This window comes from Felis catus, chromosome D1, assembly GCF_018350175.1.
Source record: "Felis catus isolate Fca126 chromosome D1, F.catus_Fca126_mat1.0, whole genome shotgun sequence".
Classification (NCBI taxonomy): Eukaryota; Metazoa; Chordata; class Mammalia; order Carnivora; family Felidae; genus Felis; species Felis catus.
Genome location: NC_058377.1, coordinates 109,566,721 through 109,585,574, shown reverse-complemented (window position 1 = coordinate 109,585,574; position 18,854 = coordinate 109,566,721). Strand labels below are relative to the sequence as shown.

The following is an 18,854-nucleotide window of genomic DNA, read 5'->3' as shown; positions in this document are numbered from 1 at the left end:
AGAAGCTGCGCGCGCGGAGCAGGTTTATTGAACAACAGACAGCACGCTGCCCCGGCAGCTACCGGGCGGGCGTGGGCGCATGGGGAGATCACCCTAGCTTAGGGCTCAGGGCCGGGATCCAGCCACTCGGATAGATTGGAGACCTCCTGCAGCCATAGCGAGTCCTGCGGGAGGAAAGGAAGCTCGGGGTGAGGACCCATCGGCAGCGGCCGTCTCCGCCTTCCCTCTGCTCCATCACCTGCGCGGCCCTCGCCCGGTTACCTCCAGGCCGCCCCCAGGGCTCGCCCTGCTTCCGCTAGGGGTCGGGAAGGCCCCTGCAGGCTCTGTGCGGCGCGCGGCGGCCTCTAATTGGCTCGGGGCCCTGGCAGAGTGGAAAGCCTGCGTCTCTTCCATGCCCCGCCGGAGGCTGCCCCTCTTGAGCCTCTTGTTTTCCACTTGCTCGCTGGTTCCTAGACGAAAACAAGCCCACTTACCTTACGTCCACGGCCCAGTGCTAGAAAGATCCTTGGGGCTGAAGACACCTGGGAGAAGGGAGGAGCTGGTCCCGGCTCTCTTAGCCCTCCCATCTCAAATTCCTTTCATCAGGTCCGTCTGGATCAAAACTCGGCAGCCCCGGTCCTACAGGGCGAGGCTGCAGATTGGTTTCCATCCTCACTTGGGTCTTGCACCCACTCATTCTTTATCTGCACAGATTCCTCGTGGAGTCTGCACTATCCAGCTCCTCCCTCCCTGCCAAGCTGTGATCCCCCTGCCTGAAAGTCAGCCTCACCCCTCCCTTCGTAGCTCACACTGCGTTGAGCAGTGCCCACTGGCACCCTCCCTACCATTAACTGATGCACTTGTGCAAATTTAAAGGGAGTTTGGATCCATAAATTCTTTCTGAGCAGGTCCTGGGAATGTAGCCTCAATGAACTGCTCCCTGGGTAAAACTCACTCATGCTAGAAGGGATTCAGAAGTGTGTACAAAGCCCAGGGATAGAACACGGAAAGAAGTTGTTAACCATTCCTAGAGGTGGAGAAAGGTTTCCCTGAGATGTCTCAGCTGGGTTTTAAAGGATAAAGAGAAATATGCCAGACCAACAAGGAAGAGGAAAGGAATTCCAGGTGGAAAGAGGCAAATACCCAAAGGCATTAATTAGTATCCTCCATAAAATGCAAAAAGGTGGGGGGGGGGCTCCTAGGAGATGAATCTGAAGGGGTTAGTAGGAATCAGAGAAGACTTAAGAACAGGGATTTTTACTGTAGAAAGTGGGCAGGGAAGAATTTTAATAAGCACTGGAGATACATTGTTAATTTGTATCTTAGAAAGATTATTCTGTCAAAGGTGTTGGCTAGAGTCAAATTAGAAGACTTTAAGAACCCAGGAGAGGGAAGGCAGCAGGGATGGATGGTTGGAGGCACCACTTCTGACACTAGGTGTCAGAAGTATATTCATGAGGCCATATCGACAGGTCTTGGCGACAGAATAGGAGGTGTGGTACATGATAATGAGTGGCATCTTAAGTGAATCTCATTTCAGATGTGAAAAACTGGGTAAGGAGTGGTGCTGTTAATCATGGTAGAGGTAACAATGGGGCCTCCACATGGACCTGCCTAGTGAGCAGATAAATCTCCCATCTGGCACTCCAGAGAGGCCTGGGCCGGTCATGCCAACTGGGGAGTCTTGAGCCCAGATGTAAGGTTCAATGCCTGGGATGGAAGAGAGCAGCGAGGGAAGAAGTGCTATACAAGCACAGTTTAGGGGTGGCCAAAGGAAGGTAAAGAGAACACTCAGAGGGAAGAATGACGTAAGTCACAATTTTACAGTGCTGAGTTTTGTAAATAGTTCATGTATGGTAAAGATAAATGTACAATTTGGTAAATACAAAGCCTTCCCAAACAAGAGAGGCCACAGAAGAAGCAAGTGCCCTGGAGACTGGGAAGGAGAAAGGGAGAGCCAGATTGAGAACCCTGGCTGAGATGTGATGGAGAGAAATAAATGGAAAAAGTTCAAGATCATGGGAGATTTTCTTTTTAAGTAATAAGAGATTGCCCTGCTGAGAGGAAGGACCTCAGAAGGGAAACTGAAGGTGCAGAAGTGATGGCTGATACAAGCAGATCCTGAGAAAGCAACAGGGCTAATGCCACCCCTGAGCCTAGCAGGGATGGATCCCCATGCTGGTACAGTTTGGGCACTTAGTGCCCAAGACAGGAGTCAGAGACTGGGTAGATTATTGAAAGAATGGAGTAGCTGCTGATGAGGCCAGAAAGACGACACAAAGGACCGACAGCTGGAGGCCACCAGTAAATGGACCATGGATGTATGGTGGCATCATCCAACTTTCAGTGATTTTCTTTAGCAGAACTGCCCATGTGGGTGGGACACAGGATTGATGGTGACTGGAGCTGCAACTTTGTAAAGCTAAGCAGCTCAAGCAGTCTTCTGGGGAGGCGGGGGGGGGGGGGGGTGGTTCACCAGATAATAAATGCCTAGATTTTAAGGCTTATGTTGCAGTGGAAAAAGCACAGGCTGAAATTCAGATTATTTTCCTGGAGAGCACTCTACCCAGCCTGAGTCTGGGTTGTCTCTTGTGAAAGGGGACTACTGCTGCCCATACCAAAGGGTCATTGTCAGAGGGGTCACCGGAAAAGCCTAGCATCCCCCTGGGTCCATAGAAGGTGCTGGATAGAACGTTAATTTCTCCCTTCTAAGGGAAGTACTTATTCTTTTACTCTTCACTACATAAATACTGACTTGAATGTGGTATACTTTCATTTTTTTTAATCTCCAAATCTTAATGTATAAAAATAGATTCTTTGCTTTATTATGACAGCCTTCACTGCAGGGTTCTTTCAGTAGCCAACAGCCCCCACAACATTTGAAACATGGTTCAACAGACAGAATGATTCAGGAATACCTCTCAGGCCTAAGTTTGGACATCATGCAGTATGTTGTAGTTGTGACCCTGGAAAGAGGAATTTTACCAACAAAGTATAGGTGCTGAAGTCAGTCCCCAAATTCCCACAAGCCCAGGCTCTGTTTTGTTTGATGGTGCATCCCTGCTAGTCTTGGCTCTGGAGCCAGACTGCCTGGGTTTGAATTCTGGTTCTGCCATTTACTAGCTGTGTGACCTTGGGTGAGTCTACTGACCTCTCTGTAAACGTCTCAGTTTACCTGTAAAATGAGAATAGTAACACTACATCATAAGATTGTTTTCAGAATTAAGAGCAGGTGCCTGGCACCTGCACTATCAGTTTCAGGCACCTGTGGCTATGGTTATTTCCGGCCATATACACATCTCTCTGCCGCTGCTGGCTCTGAAGGCTGTGTAAGTGTTGGAGGGAGAGGGGGAAAAGACCAGTACAATCACCACCATATCACACACAATGACAACTTCCTATAACATACATCAAGATTGAGATGGTATTCTGTACCCAGGAGTAGCTTCCAGAGCCCCAGAGTAGTAACCAAAACCAGGGAGAACAGCAGTAATGAGAAAAGATGTGAAGGAACCAACTAGATTCAGGGCCCTGCCCCTTCATGTGCAGCTATCTTTAACTGTACAACGTTACTAGGAATTTCTAGTTCTATCATACCAACTTTGGGGAGGGAATGCCCCCCTGCTGCTCCAGAACACCCATAGTGGTGGTAGAAGCCGGCCAAGTCCCACGATTTTGCTGTGGTGTGGAAGGTGTAGTTTGAAAGCTTGAAGCCAATGTACCTCACTTCTGAGCTTTGCTCCTAGGCTCACCTGAGAAGCTGATCTCTTACCTGTAAGGAGTTCTGGACTGCTGTTCTCATGTGTATCTTCTGTGCTCTGCTCTGCATTTTTCTCTGGGAGCAGCTGCTTTAAAAATTAGAAGTCCTAAGTGAGTTTTGCAGGAACATGAACAAGCTCCAGTGAGACAAGTGTGCCTGGTGGCTTTGTTGGCCTCACAGGGCTGCCCTCCCTTACCTGGAATTCCCTCTTCCTCCCCGCTCATGCGAGTCTCCCCTACCCAACCCCAATCATCAGGGCTTCCTTGTGTTAGAGCCTTTGCAGCTCATTCCAGGTACTCCAGGCATTTCCCACCTCTTCTGACCTCTGGTAACTTGCTTACCATCTGCCCCACTCCTTGGGCTCTGAAGATGCACTGCCTGCCCTTATTTATCATTTTTATGTGTGTCCCATTTTCCACATTTTAAGTTCCTTGAAAGGTAAGGTTCGCTGTGACTGCATCATTTTATAGCTAGCACAGTGTCTTGCATAGAGGTAAGTGATCTACATATAACTGACTGAAGTCAAACCTGGGAAGCCTGGCACATTTTGTCGTCCTCTGTAGCCTTTCGAAGTCCTGCCACACTTGGTTCAATTTGGATAGAGAAACAAAAGTTTCTCTAAGCTTACTAAGATCAGAACCCAATCCTAGCTTCTTGTTTTTCAAAAATACAAGTATTTAAAAACAGACACAGTCTTCATCAAAATTAAAAACTTTTGTGCTTCAAAGAACACAATAAAGAAAGTGAAAAATCAACCCACAAGAATGGGAGAAAATATTTGCAAATCATATCTGGTAAGGGAGTTGTATCCAGAATAAAGAACTCTTGTAATTCAATAACAAACAACCTAATTAAAAGTGGGTTTGATAGAGTTGGAGACCTTTCTCCAAAGAAGAGATACAAGTGGCCAATAAACCAATGAAAAGATGCTCAACATCATTATTCATTAGGGAAATGCAAATCAAAGCCACTATGAGATACTACTTTACACCCACTAGGATGGTAGTAGTAATAGTAATAAAATAACAACAACAATAATAGACAATATCAATAGTTGGTGACAATGTAGAAAATTGGAACCACTACACATTACTGTTGGGTAAGTAAAATGGCCAGTTTGGAAAATAGTTTGAAAGTTACTAAAAATGTTAAACATAGAGTTACCATATGACCCAGCAATTCTACTACTAGATATATAACCAAGAGATTTACAAACATGTCCATCCAAAAATGTTCACAGCATTATTTATAATCGCCCAAAAGTGCAAATAACATAAAGGTTCATCAACTGATGAATGGGTAGAAGAAATATGGCACATCCATACAAAAGGATATTACTCAACCATAAAAAGGAATGAAGTACCATCACATGTTACAACATGAATCTTGAAAACATTATGCTTAGTGAAAGAAGCCAGACTACCTATTTTGATTCCATTTACGTGAACCAGTATAGGAAAATCCATGGAGACAAAGTAGACTGGTGGTTGCCAGGAGATGGAAGATGGGGGAATTGGGACTGACTACAAATAGGTACAGCGTTTTTTTCTGGCATGATGGAAATATTGTGGAATTTAGTGGTAACTGTTGCACAGCACAGTGATTATATTTAAAGCCACTAAATTGTACAACTTAAAATGGTAAATTTTATGGTGACTTATAACTCAATAAAAAATACTGTCATGTATTGTTCATTAAATAAAACTTCAACTTCTAAGTACATTCCAAGGAACACAGAATGGTAAAGATGACCCTAACGGTGTGAAAAAAGAAACCGTACGAAGAAAATTTCCATTTTTTTCTTCGAGAGAAAGCTTTTTTTTTTTAATGTTTATTTGTGTGTGTGTGTGTGTGTGTGTGTGTGTGTGTGTGTGTGTGTGTGTGAGAGAGAGAGAGAGAGACAGACAGACAGACAGACAGACAGATAGCACTACTGGGGAAGGGGCAGAGAGGGAGACACAGAATCTGAAGCAGGCTCCAGGCTCTGAACTGTCAGCACAGAGCCCGATGCTGGGCTCAAACCCACAAACCATGAGATCATGACCTGAGCCAAAGTTGGACGCTTAACCAACTGACCCACCCACATGCCCCAAGAGAAATCTTATTTTCTTACTTCATTCTTCCCTGAAAAATCTCATGTAATAGGCAAAACTTTCTCTTATTCTGAAACTAATATCACCAAGGAAATTCACACTCAGATATAAAGCTCTCAGACCTAGGGGAATCTTGTATACCCTTCATTCATCATCAGATTTCCCCAAATGAGACAGCTCTATCTTCAGGATACACCTCCCTGGATTTAACACTGTGAGACATTTAATTCCCCTCCCTGCCTTGGGAAACAGTACCTTTCCTGAGAAAATTACCTCCTTGTCACTGCTCTTATTATGGGTTTATGTTTTCAGTCACTACAGACATCTGTGACACTAGCCCTGGAGAACTATCTTGTTTATCCTTTATGGCCCACTGTCCTATGTTCCAACACCCAAGCTATAAATCTCCACTCCTGGCATGGCCTTTTCTTAAATATTTTCTATAAAACTCTAAATACATATTCTCTCATATAACAGCCATAGATGGTTTTATTCTATATTATTCAAGAGGTCAGCTATTCTACTTTATCAGTTTAAAAATGGAAACTGGGGAGGTGCCTGGGTGGCTCAGTCAGTTGAACAACTGACTCTTGGTTTCAGCTCAAGTCATGATCTCATGGTTCATGGATTTGAGCCCCGCGTCAGGCTCTGAGCTGACAGCACGGAGCCTGCTTGGGATTCTCTATCTCTTCCCCAACCCCCCCCCCCTTCAAATATAAATAAATAAACATTTAAAGAAATAAAAATAGAAACTGAGGGACTGGTCCAGAGGTAAAAGAATTTGACCCTTGTAATTTTTAGCTGAAGCCACTGGGTGCCACTCTTGTGCCACTATCAAGTTACTTATCACCAAGGGGATATTATAAGAAGGAAATAGTAATGGTCTTAAGTGCAGAAGCACAAGTTTTACTCACGAGTGCCTCTGATCACTCATCTTCCCTGGGTTATATGGTATGGAACATTCCTATACCAGTCCTATATGGTAGCAATGTTACTAGGCTTTGGAACCAGGAGACCTCAGTACAAAGCCTAGCCTTGCCACTTATTAACTATGTGATTCTGGGCAAATAAGGAAAGTTCTCTAACTAGTTTCTTCATTTATAAAATGGGAAAACTACAACATATTTTGTAGGATCTTTGTGGTATTAAAGTGGAAGTCTTGGCACAGATTAAGGATCCAATAAATGTTCCTTTCTTCTAAGACCTAGGACTACTAAGACCTTGAGTTCACTAGCCATCTGCCAAATTAATTGGACTATGAATGGCCCAGAGGCTATAAGCCATCACTATAACAACAGAAGAGGGCAAAAGAGGTCAGATCATTTCCTTTTGAGAGATCACTGGGATATCAGAGAGGCCCAAGCAAAACGTCTTCACAGGCTGAAACACTTCTAGATCCTATCCATACATCCTAGGTCCTATGATAATGATGTATGCCTTACCCTGAAATCTAGGGTAAATTTCCTTATCCCTGGAAATCTGAAGATGTGGATGGCTGTAATGAGCGGAACAATGGCTCCCAAAAAAGTATGTCCAAGTCTTGAGCCCCAGAATGTGACCTTATTTTGAAAAAAAAGTCTTTTCAAATGTAATTAAGGATTTCAAGATAAGATCATCATGGATTTAAAGTGGGCCCTAATTCTAATGACAGGTGTCCTTATCAGAGAGACAGGGAAATTTGAGAGACATAACAGAAAGGCCATGTGAAGATGAAGGCTGAGACTGGAGTAATGTGGCTATAAACCAATGAACATCTGGAGCCACCAGAAACTGGAAGGGGAAAGGAAGGAATCTTTCTTAAAGCCTTTGGAGGGAGCACAGCTCTGCTAAAATCTTGATTTCAGACTTCTGGACTCCAGAATCGTGATAATACAATTTCTGTTGTTTTTAAAGTCATGAAGTTTGTGGAAATTTGTTTGCTCAAGTTGTGGGTAACAGCATTCCAAGTTGGAGGGACATCAGCAAGAGTATTTGCAGTGAACCAGCTGAAAGGAACAGCAAATGCATTCAAGGAATGAGCTTCCTAGAAGGTACATAAAGCAATGAAAAAAGGTGTGATGAAGGGAGCATTTACAGGGACTTCACTCCCATCCTCTAGCCTTTCTCGCTACAAAGCAGAAGAGGATAAGCAAATCTATGAGATGCTGTGATCCTTGGGTGTCTGGGCACCTAAACTTCTCCATTCAATCAGGCAAACTAAAGTAGGAGAGGGAGAAAAGTAGAAGTACCAAAGGATCTATTACTCTCTCAGAAATGTGTAATTTTTTTATAGCAACGTATTGGAATATAACATTTACTTAAATAAGCTGCATGTATATAATATGTACAATTAGATAAGTTTTGGCATATATGTGTATTTGTGAAACCATCACCCCAATCAAGATAATGAACATATCCGTCCCCCTCAAAAGTTTCCTCTGAACTTCATAACCATTCCCTGAAACTCTTACACCTCCCATCTTCAAGCAATCATTGATCTGTAACTAAGGATTAGTTGGCATTTTGAAAAATTTCATGTACGTGCAATCAAACAGTATGTACTCTTGTCTTTCAGGGCTTTTTCCCCCTTGGACACTACCACAACTGATCCAGTATTTTGAGGTTTCTCATTCAGCAGGGCTATTTAGAGATTCATCCACACTACTGTGTATTATCAACAGTTCATTCCTTTTATTGCCAAGTAGTATTCCATCGAATGGACACACCACAGTTTGTTTATCAATTTCCCTACTGACATTGGGTTGTTTCCAGTTTTGGGTTATTACAAATATGGCAGAAGTGCCATGAACATTAGTGTATAAATTTTTGTGTAGACATATGCTTTCATTTCTCTTGAATAAATACTTAGGAGTAGAATGGCTGGATCATATGATGTATATATTTAACTTTTTAAGTACTGCCAAACTATTCTCCAGAGTGGATGTACCACTTAAAAAAATTTTTTTTAACGTTTTTATTTGTTATTGAGAGACAGAGAGAGACAGAGCGTGAACAGAGGAGGGGCAGAGAAAGAGGGAGACACAGAATCCGAGGCAGGCTCCAGGCTCTGAGCTGTTAGCACAGAGCCCAACGCGGGGCTCGAACTCACAAGCCGTGAGATCATGACCTGAGCCGAAGTCGGTCGCTCAACCGACTGAGCCACTCAGGCGCCCCAGTACCACTTTTTATTCCTACAAATAGGGTGTAAGAGCTCCAGTTCTTCCACATCCTTGCCAATACCTGGTATGGTCAGTCTTTATTCCAAGCAGGTGTGAAATGGTGTCTCATTGTGGTTCTGACTTGCATTTCCCTAATGACCAATAATGTTAAGCATCTTTCTCATGTGTTTATTTGCTGTTTGTGTATCTTCTTTTGTGAAATGTATGTTCACATATTGTGCCCATTTTAAAAACTCGGTTGTTTTCTTATTCTTGAGTTTTGACAGTTTTAAAATAGTCTCAACAGTCTCAAGGTTTTCAACTGAAAATTAAATCTCTTTAATAGAGAACTACCAGGTATATAGTGCTATTTCTTCTTGAGTGAACTTTGGTAATTTCTTTCAAGGAATTTGTCCATTTAATCTAAGTTGTCAAATTTATTGAAGTAAACTTTGTTCATAATAGTCCCTGATAATCCTTTTAACATCTGATGTCACCTCTCTAATTTCTGGTAGTAGAAATTTGTGTCTTCTCTCCTATATCTTGATTAGTCTGGCTAAATGTTTATCAATTTTATTAATCTTTTCAATGAACCACCTTTAAATATCATTGATTTTTCTGTTTTTTTTTTTCTATTATACTGACTTCCACTTTGACTTTATTATCTAATTTCTTCTGTTTAATTTGCTCTTATTCTAGTCTAAGCTGAGATCACTGATTTAAGACTTTTTTCTTTTCTAACATAGGTATTTTTCCAAGGACTGTTTTAGTGATGTCTCAGGTTTGATAATTTGCATTTCCATTTAAGTTAAAATACTTTTCCAATTTCCCTTTTGATTTTGTGTTTGACCCATGGGTTATTTATAAGTGTGTCATTTAATTTCCAAATATTTGCAGTTTTCTAGATATCTTTTTTTTTAAGGTTTATTTATTTCTGAGCAAGAGAGGGAGGGAGGAGGGGCAGAGAGAGAGAGAGAGAGAGAAAGAGAAAGAAAGAGAGAGAGAGAGAGAGAGAGAGAGAGAGAGAGAGAGAGAGAGAGAGAGAATCCTAAGCAGGCTCTGCTCAACATGGGGCTCAAACCCATGAACTGTAAGATCATGACCTGAGCCAACATCAAGAGTCAGATGCTTAACCGAGCCACCCAGGTGCCCCTCTAGATATCTGTCACTGATTTTACTTTAATCCTATTGTAATCAAAAGCATACTTTGTATAACTTGAATCCTCTAAGTTTATTGAGATGGATTTAATGGCTCAAAATATGGCCTATCTTGTTAAATGTCCCTTTTGCACTTGAAAAGAATATTCTGCTGTGGTTGGGCAAAGTGTTTTATAAATATCAAGTCAAGTTAATTCATAGTGTTATTTAAGACTTTCATAGACTTACTGATTTTTTTGTCTACTTGTTCTATCAATTATTGAGAGAAGTATGTTGAAATATCCAAATAAAATTGTGGATTTGTCTATTTCACCTTACAGTTCTATCAGTTTTGCTTCATTTATTTTAAAGTTCTCTCAAAAGTTTATCAAGTTTCATGAATGTTTGGGGCTATTATCCTCATTATGTTGTACTCACTGTATTGTATTCATCATTATGAAATGACTCTCTTTATCCCTAGTAATGTTCTTTGCTCTGATATCTACTTTATAGTCTCTCTTTTTTTTTTTCTTTTTGAGAGAGAGAGACAGAGACCATGTACACGTGCAGGGGAAGGGCAGAGGGGGAGGGACAGAGAATTTTAAGCAGGCTCCATGCTAAGTGCAGAACCCAAAGCAGGGCTTGATCTCACGATGGTGAAATCATTACCTGAACTGAAATCAAGAGGTGGACACTTAACCAACTGAGCCACCCAGGCACCCGTTATAGCCGCTTCAGTGCTTTTTTATTTTTTTAAGATTTTATTTTCAAGTAATCTCTACACCCAACATGGGGCTCAAACTTACAACCCTGAGATCAAGAGTCATATGCTGTATCAACTGAGCTAGCCAGGTGCCCCTCTTCGGTGCTCTTACTAGTGTAAGCACAGTACATTTTTTCCCATACTTTTATACTTTTACTCTATTTCTGTCTTTATATTTAAAGTGGGATTCTTGTAGGCAGTATACAGTTGGCTCTAGCTTTATTAAATCTAACAATCTCTGCCTTTTAATGTAAATAGTTGTAAAGGCCACTTATATTTAATATAATTGATATGGCGGAGTTTAAATATATCATTTTGCTAATTGTTGTCTATTTGTCTCATATGTACTTTGTTATTTTTCCTTCTTTTTCCTCTTTTCTGCCCTCTTTTAGATTAAATATTTTTAAAAATATTAGAGAAGTTTTAAGTTCATAGCAAAACTGGGCAAAAGGTACATAGATTTCTCATATGCGCTCTACCCCTACATATGTATAGCCTCTCCTATTATCAACATCCCCCATCAGAGCTGTACATTTGTTACAAGTGTTAAACCTACATTGACACATCGTTATCACCAAAGTCCATAGTTTACACTAGGGTTTACTCTTAGTGTTGTACATTCTATGGTTTTGGACAGATGTAAAATGACATGTATTCACCATTACAGAAACATACAGAACAGTTTCCCTGCCCTAAAAATCCTCTGTGCTTTGCATATTCATTCCTCCCTTTTCATCTAACCTCTGGAAACCACTGATCTTTTTACTGTCTCCATAGTTTTGCCTTTTCAAGAACGTCATACACTTGGAATCATAGTTTGCAGCATTTTCATATTGACTTCTTTTATTTAAATATGTATTTAAGCTTCCTCCATGTGTTTTCATGGCTTGATAGCTCATTTTTTTCTTAGTGCAAAATAATATCCCATTGTCTGGATGTGCCACAGTTTATTTATCCATTTACCTGCTTAAGAATATCTTGGTTGCTTCCAAGTTTTGGCAATTAAGACATCCTTGCCGGTATTTGGTGTTGTCAATGTTCTGGATTTTGGCCATTCTAATAGGTGTGTAGTAGTATCTCATTGTTTTAATTGGCATTTCCCTGATGATATATGATGTGGAGCATTTCTTCATATGCTTATTTGCCATCTTATGTATTCTTTGGTGAGGTGTCTGTTAAAGTCTTTGGCTGCTTTATTTTTATTGTTGAATTTCAAGAGTTCTTTGCATATTTTGGGGGTTCCTGGGTGGCTCAGTCGGTTAAGCATCTGACTCTCGATTTCAGCTGAGGTCACGACCTCATGATTCACGAGATTGAGCCCTGCGTCAGTGCTGTCAGCATAGAGCTTGCTTGGGATTCTCTCTCTCCCTCTCTCTCTGCCCTTCCCCCATTTGTTCCCTCTCTCTCCCTCAAAATAAACTTTAAGAAAAAAAAATTATTTGTATTTTTTGGGTAATAGTCCTTTAACTAGTGTGTCTTTTACAATTATTTTCTCCCAGTCTGTGGCCTGTCTTCTCATTCTCTTGAGGGTTGAATATTTTTTATGACTCCATTGTATCTCCTTTTTTGGATCAATAGCTGTAAATCCTTATATTATTTTGATGGTTCTTTTCATCTTCAACTTACCAGTCTACCTTCACATAATATTACACTATTCCACATACAGTATAAGTCCTTAAAACAGTATATTTCCATCTCTCTCCTCCAGGTTTTTGTGCTGTTATTGTTATACATTTTACTTCACCATAGGTTATAAACCTCACAACATATTATTGCTATTTTTGCTTTAAAAAGTTAATTATGTTTTAAAGAGATTTAAGTAATAAGAAAAAATTTTTTTTATATTTATCCATGTAGTTACCTAGATTCAGGTTTCCAGCTGGTTATCACTTTTTCTCTGCTTGAAGGATTTCTTTTACATTTCTCAACTGCTGATAATGAATTCTTTCAACTCTTGTATGTCAGAAAAAGTCCTTTTTCATCTTTTTTGAAAGATATTTTTGTTGGGAGTGCCTGGGTGGCTCAGTCAGTTAAGTGTCCAACTCTCAATTTCAGCTCAGGTCATGATCTCACGGTTTGTGAGTTTGAGCCTGCTTGGGATTCTCTCTTTCCCTTTCTCTTTGCCCCTCCCTTGCTCATGTGTGCACACACATGCTCTTTCTCACTCTCTCTCTCAAAAACAAATAAATACATTTGGAGGAAAAAAGGTATCTTTGTTAGGTAAAGAATTCTAGGTTGAAGGTTTTTTCTTCAGTACTATCTATAAAGACATTGCTCCATTTTCTTCTATCTTATACTTTTTCTGATGAGAAATTTTCTGTAATCCTTATCTTTGTTTCCTTGTACATAAGCTTTCTTCACCCTTGTTTGCTTTTAAGATTTTCTCTTTACCATTGGTTTTAACCAATTTAATTTTGATGTGTCTTGGTGTAGTTTTCTTTGTTTCATGGGCTTGGGGTTTCTTAAGATTCTTAGATCTGTTGGTTTTATAGAATCCATCAAATTTGGAAAATTTTCAGCCACTATATTTCTTCAAATATATTTTCTGCCTGTTTCTTCTTCAGATTCCTCAATTACACACATAATAGGCTACCTGAAGTTGTCCCATAACTCACAGGTGCTCGATGCTCTATTACTATCATCATCATCATCATCATCAATATTATTTTACAACTGTGCTTCATTTCAGATAGTTTCTACTGCTATGTGTTTTTAAGTGTCAATGTTCCATTCATACTACTCAGTGCAATTTCCACCTCAGAGACATCATAGTTTTCATCTTTACAGTTCATTTGAGTCTTTTTTAATACCTTCCACATCTCTACTTAGTATGTTCAGTCTTTCCTCTAGCTTCCTGAACATACAGAATATAGTTATGATAATAACTCTTCCAATGTCTTTGTCTACTAATTTTATCCTCTGTGTCAGTTCTGGATCGGTTTTCATTAAATGATTGATCATTTGATGGAGTTTCCTCTTCATTGTGGGTTGTATATTCCTGCTTCTTAGCATGCCTGTTAATTCTGATTGGATGCAGGGCACTGTGAATATTACTTTGGTGGGTGCTGGATATTTTTAATACTCTTGTAAAAATTCTTGACCTTTGTTCTGTGATGCTATTGAATTACTTGAAAACAACTTGATCCCTTTAGATCTTGCTTCTGCTTTTAAGCTTTGTTAGGCAGGACCAGAGGAGTGTTTATTAAGCAGAGGTGTAATTTTTCTCCATTCCCAAGGCAAGACTCTTCTTAGTATTCTACCTGATGCTCCATAAATTATAAAGCTTTCCTCTCTGGTTGATGGAAATATGCACTATCTCTAGCCCTGTGTAAGCTCTGCATATTGTCCCCTCTTATCCATCTGGATGGTTCTTTACCTGCATAGTTTCTTCACAAGAATGAGCTGATTAGTACTATTCTGAATACTGAATACTGCAGATTCCCAGAATTCTCTCTCTGTGCAACTCTCTCTTTTCTGGTACTCTGCCCTGAAAACTTTAGCTGTCTTGGCATCCCAGGACTCTCCACTTCATCTGTTCAACTTAGGGAGACTACTAGGCTTTGCCTGGATGTCTTCTCCCTGTTCAATGGCCTCTGTACTTTCTCTAGGCAGTATGCTAGGGTAATCATAGGGCTCACTTCATTTGTTTTCCATTTCTCAGGAATGATTATCCTATTCATTGATGCCCAGTGTCTTGAGAAACATTGTTATATATATCGTGTGTAGATTTTTGTTATTTCACACAGAAGAATAAATCTGGTTCCTATTACTCCATCTTGGCCAGAAGCCACTGTATAACATCACCCCTAATCTCCTTCATTTACTCATATTATACTTTAGCTCCAGAAAAGTCAGTCCTACTGACTGGAGCCAATAAGGCCAGAAAAGTGTGCTTTACTTGGAACACCACTAAAAATTACCTAGAATCTGGAGATATATAGAATTTCCTAAGTTTGATTTCTTTTCACTCATTAGAGGAGTCTGTCACAAAACAAGATGAAGCCTTCTGATCTCGAGGGTGGAGACACTAACTAATGCAATTCTGTATCTCCAGCACCCAGAAAGGTGAATAGATAAAAGTATGGCTTTGATCACATCACCATTGTAAGAGTAAATATGTGCCAAGCACTTTATGTACATTATTTTACTCAAACCTCACAACAATTTTAGGTATGCGTCATTCCTGTTTTACTGATAAAACTAAGGCTTAGAAAGATTAAATAGCTTCCACAATATGACACAACTAATTAGTGGCGGAAATAAAATCTGAGCAACATCTAACCATGCTCTTGACCTCTGTGTAATACTACGTTCTATTAAAGTTTTCCTAAACCACAGACTTCCTTGCTGAAAGGCCAACCTCAGAATGTGCAATCTAAAGTACTTGTACCTGGGGTGCCTGGGTGGCTCAGTCAGTTAAGTGTCTGACTTCAGCTCAGGTCATGATCTCGTGGTTTGTGACTTTGAGCCCAGAATTGGGCTCTGTGCTGACAGCTCAGAGACTGGACCCTGCTTCAGATTCTATGTCTCCCTCGCTCTGTCCCTCCCCTGCTTGTGCTCTTTCTCTCAAAAATAAATAGACATTAAAAAAAATAAAAAATTTAGGGGCTCCTGGGTGGCTCAGTCGGTTAAGCATCTGACTTTGGCTCAGGTCATGGTCTCCCAGTTTGTGAGTTCAAGCCCCGTGTCGGGATCTGTGCTGACAGCTCCGAGCCTGGAGCCTGTTTAGGTTCTGTGTCTCCCTCTCTCTCTCTCTCTGCTCCTCTCCTACTCATGTTCTGTCTCTCAAAAATAAATATATGTTAAAAAAATTTTTTTAATAAATAAAAAATTTAAAGTACTTGCACCTACCCACTCTGTATTAGGGTTCACATATATCAATATGGAAGATTTCTACTAAAGTACTGATTATTTATACTTACCTGCTTCACCTCACATGAGCAGTGGGGAAGAAATCGGTGCTGGGTGATCTCATGAAATGATTTATGCAGTTTAGTCCCAAACTCTTGAGTGTCAGCTACCTAAAATGGGCCAGAGAGAGAATATGCTGAATTCCAGTACTGGAAACCAAAAGGAAGGTACCTACATGATATAGGAAGAGGAGGAGACAAATTGGAAGGCAAACCATGTTTGTGTTAAGAGTTTCCTTAATTCCAATGAACACAGAAGAAGTAGAGAGAAGGCCTGTGAAACTGGCATGAGACAAGTAGCTGTGGCTTCTGTGTCTTCCAATTTCTGTTACCTAAGCAAGATCTTTCAAACAAGGCCTTTGTTCTCTTATCTCTATAGGAGATACACATCCCAGAGATCCATCTGTTCATAAAAGGATTATGTAAATTGCTCTCCTCCAGAACAAGTTCCAAGACAGCATAGGTCCCACTGTATTCAAATAAGGCTGAAATAAGAAACTTTCCTCGGGTAAGTCTTTTAGGGAAGAAAGGAACAAGATGATAGTTAGCATCCATAAGCAATGGGTAATAACCTCTACTTTTTAGTATAGAATTGTAGGATATTAGAGTTAAAGGGGACAAGAGCAACCACCTAACACAACACACTAATTTTATAGACAAGAATACTGAAATCTAAAAAGGAGAAGTGATCCACTGAAGATCTCACAGCTAGTCAGTACAAAAGTTAGGACTGACTTTAGAATTGCCAACATAGTGTTCTTTTCATTACCCTGTGCTATCCACATGACCCAGATAGTTGAAGCTGTAAGATGCACTAGATTATAAAGGTGTTATACTCTTAGACCTAGTAACTCCATGTATAGAAATTTATTCTAAGAAATAATTCAAAAGAAGCAAGATATCACATAGAGTATTAACTGAAATACTATTTATATTAGCAAAAAGAATACAAGCAACCTAAACGTCTATCATTAGGGGAATGGTTTATTAAATCAGATTAAATCAATGTAGTAGAGGGGCGCCTGGGTGGCTCAGTCGGTTAAGCGTCCGACTTCAGCTCAGGTCACGATCTCGCGGTCCGTGAGTTCGAGCCCTGCGTCAGGCTCTGTGCTGACAGCTCAGAGCCTGGAGCCTGCTTCTGATTCTGTGTCTCCCTCTCTCTCTGCCCCTCCCCCGTTCATGCTCTGTCTCTCTCTGTCTCAAAAATAAATAAAACGTAAAAAAAATAAATAAATAAATAAATAAAAATAAAAAATAAATCAATGTAGTAGAACTGGGTAACTGATACAAATTTTAAGACAGCTGAAATGAGGAAATGTCAAATTATATATGAATATAGAATATGTTGGTTACAACTATACAATATAGCTTATATGAGATAATATGCAAAAATTGTAATTACACTGATAAATATTATTAGTTATTTTTTAATTTGAATACATTATTCTATTTTTTCAAGATAAAGTACAAAAAATAAAATAGACACAGAATGAATGTGTCACCCCACTGATAATACCAACCGGTCAGCACAGAATTCTAAAAGGAAGGAAACTAACATTTATCCAGAACCAACCATACGCTATATACTTAGCCTTCACGCTCATAACAACCCTGTGAGGTACTATTATTTTTTCCAATTTATAGATGAAGCTCAGAGAAGTTAAGTACAGGCCTGAGTCCACATAGCCAGTTCTGAATTGAACTCAGGCCTCTAATTTCAACTGTTACACTATTCCATACTGCCAAATAAGGCTACTCAGTTATTTCCAATGTTTTCTGTAACCACGAGGTAACAAACATTCTTCAGTAAGGAACTTGGAATCACTGATCTAGTCTTAGCTCTAACTGTAGCTAGCTATGTGACCTAAAGGAAGTGGAAATTTTAAATAACTTATTTTCTCATTTATAAAATAGTACACTATCCATTCAACAAATGTTTTTTAAAACACCACAAGCCTGATACCATATAGGATCACAAGAGGCTAAAATGAAATGCTTCTAAAAGCTCTGTGCACATTACTAAGATAGGTGGTAGAATGTTGTTAAAAACCTGGCACTTTTAAGCGGCTCCAGTCTACTCACTTGAAGGGCCTGGAAGCAGATCTTTCGGAAGCTACTGCTGGTGCTTCCAGTCACGATACTCATGATGGAATTCACAGCCACTGAGAGTGAGGCCTGCAATTTCTGATGATCCTAAGGAACATAACAAGTAAGGGGAGATGGCAGTTTAAAATAATCCCACGCTGCTGGTTCAGAGAATCCCCAAGGAATCAAAGATTTCAGTAAGGGCAGGATTTCAACAATTCTCCCCCCCCTCCCCAATCAACAATACTTACTGAGATCATGTCATATAAAGGACACTGAGGTACTGAAACAATATACTCCCCTTTTACAGAGATGACTTACTGACACAGACACATTCAGGGAAGATAACCAACCCATAAGACACTAGGCAATAAAACAGATGCACATAGTATTTAAAAACAAAAAGCTTTAAACTTTGCTCTTAGTGTGGTTGGTTTTTTCCCCTGAGAAGGGGGCCATATGAAGAAATATGTTACCACAAGTACACAGGATGGAGGAAATCAGAAAGTCAGATAAGAGAAAGTGATGTTATAAAGCATTGGGAAATGGGGGGAGAATATAAGATTTAGTGAAGCAGTAGCTCCAGAAGTATGTGTGTGAAGGGAAGATAGTAAGGAACAGGTGCATTATCAGTCATTTTTCTCTATTATTTTGTCCCTATTTACTCAAATTCACCTACTAGTAGGTAAGACTAGTAGTAGAATTGTAGTATTATGGAAGTACTACTGCAAGATGGTTACAATGACATATCCTAAGTTAAAGCCTGAGTTCCTAGACTACAGGCAGTGTAAGGATCAGCCAAGGTGACAAAAGAGGAAGAGGGCATTAAGCGAGGAAGGCTCTCCAGGTCTGTCATATCCTCTAGTTTTTTTCTTTTTTTCTTTTTAAAGATTTCTTGGGGTGCCTGTGTGGCTCAGTTGGTTAAGTGTCCGACTTTGGCTCAGGTCATGATCTCACTGTTCGTGGCTTTGAGCCCACATTAGACTCTGA

General features: G+C 40.1%; 1 protein-coding gene across 12 annotated transcripts in view; it reads right to left on the bottom strand.

Annotated features, from left to right (window-relative positions):
• Nucleotides 1-6: 6 nt before the first annotated feature.
• CD1H11orf80 (chromosome D1 C11orf80 homolog) overlaps nucleotides 7-18,854 on the bottom strand; it is a 112,792-nt gene continuing 93,944 nt past the window's right edge. For all 12 annotated transcript variants that reach the window (XM_023240092.2, XM_019812721.3, XM_019812725.3 and 9 more), the window contains 5 exons: nucleotides 17,862-17,972; nucleotides 15,792-15,890; nucleotides 3,752-3,827; nucleotides 262-449; nucleotides 7-164 (listed from right to left, as the gene is read on the bottom strand). In XM_023240092.2, coding sequence (XP_023095860.2) covers nucleotides 99-164; nucleotides 262-449; nucleotides 3,752-3,827; nucleotides 15,792-15,890; nucleotides 17,862-17,972 — 540 coding nt within the window. In that variant the 3' untranslated portion in view covers nucleotides 7-98. The remainder of the gene's footprint in view (nucleotides 165-261; nucleotides 450-3,751; nucleotides 3,828-15,791; nucleotides 15,891-17,861; nucleotides 17,973-18,854) is intronic.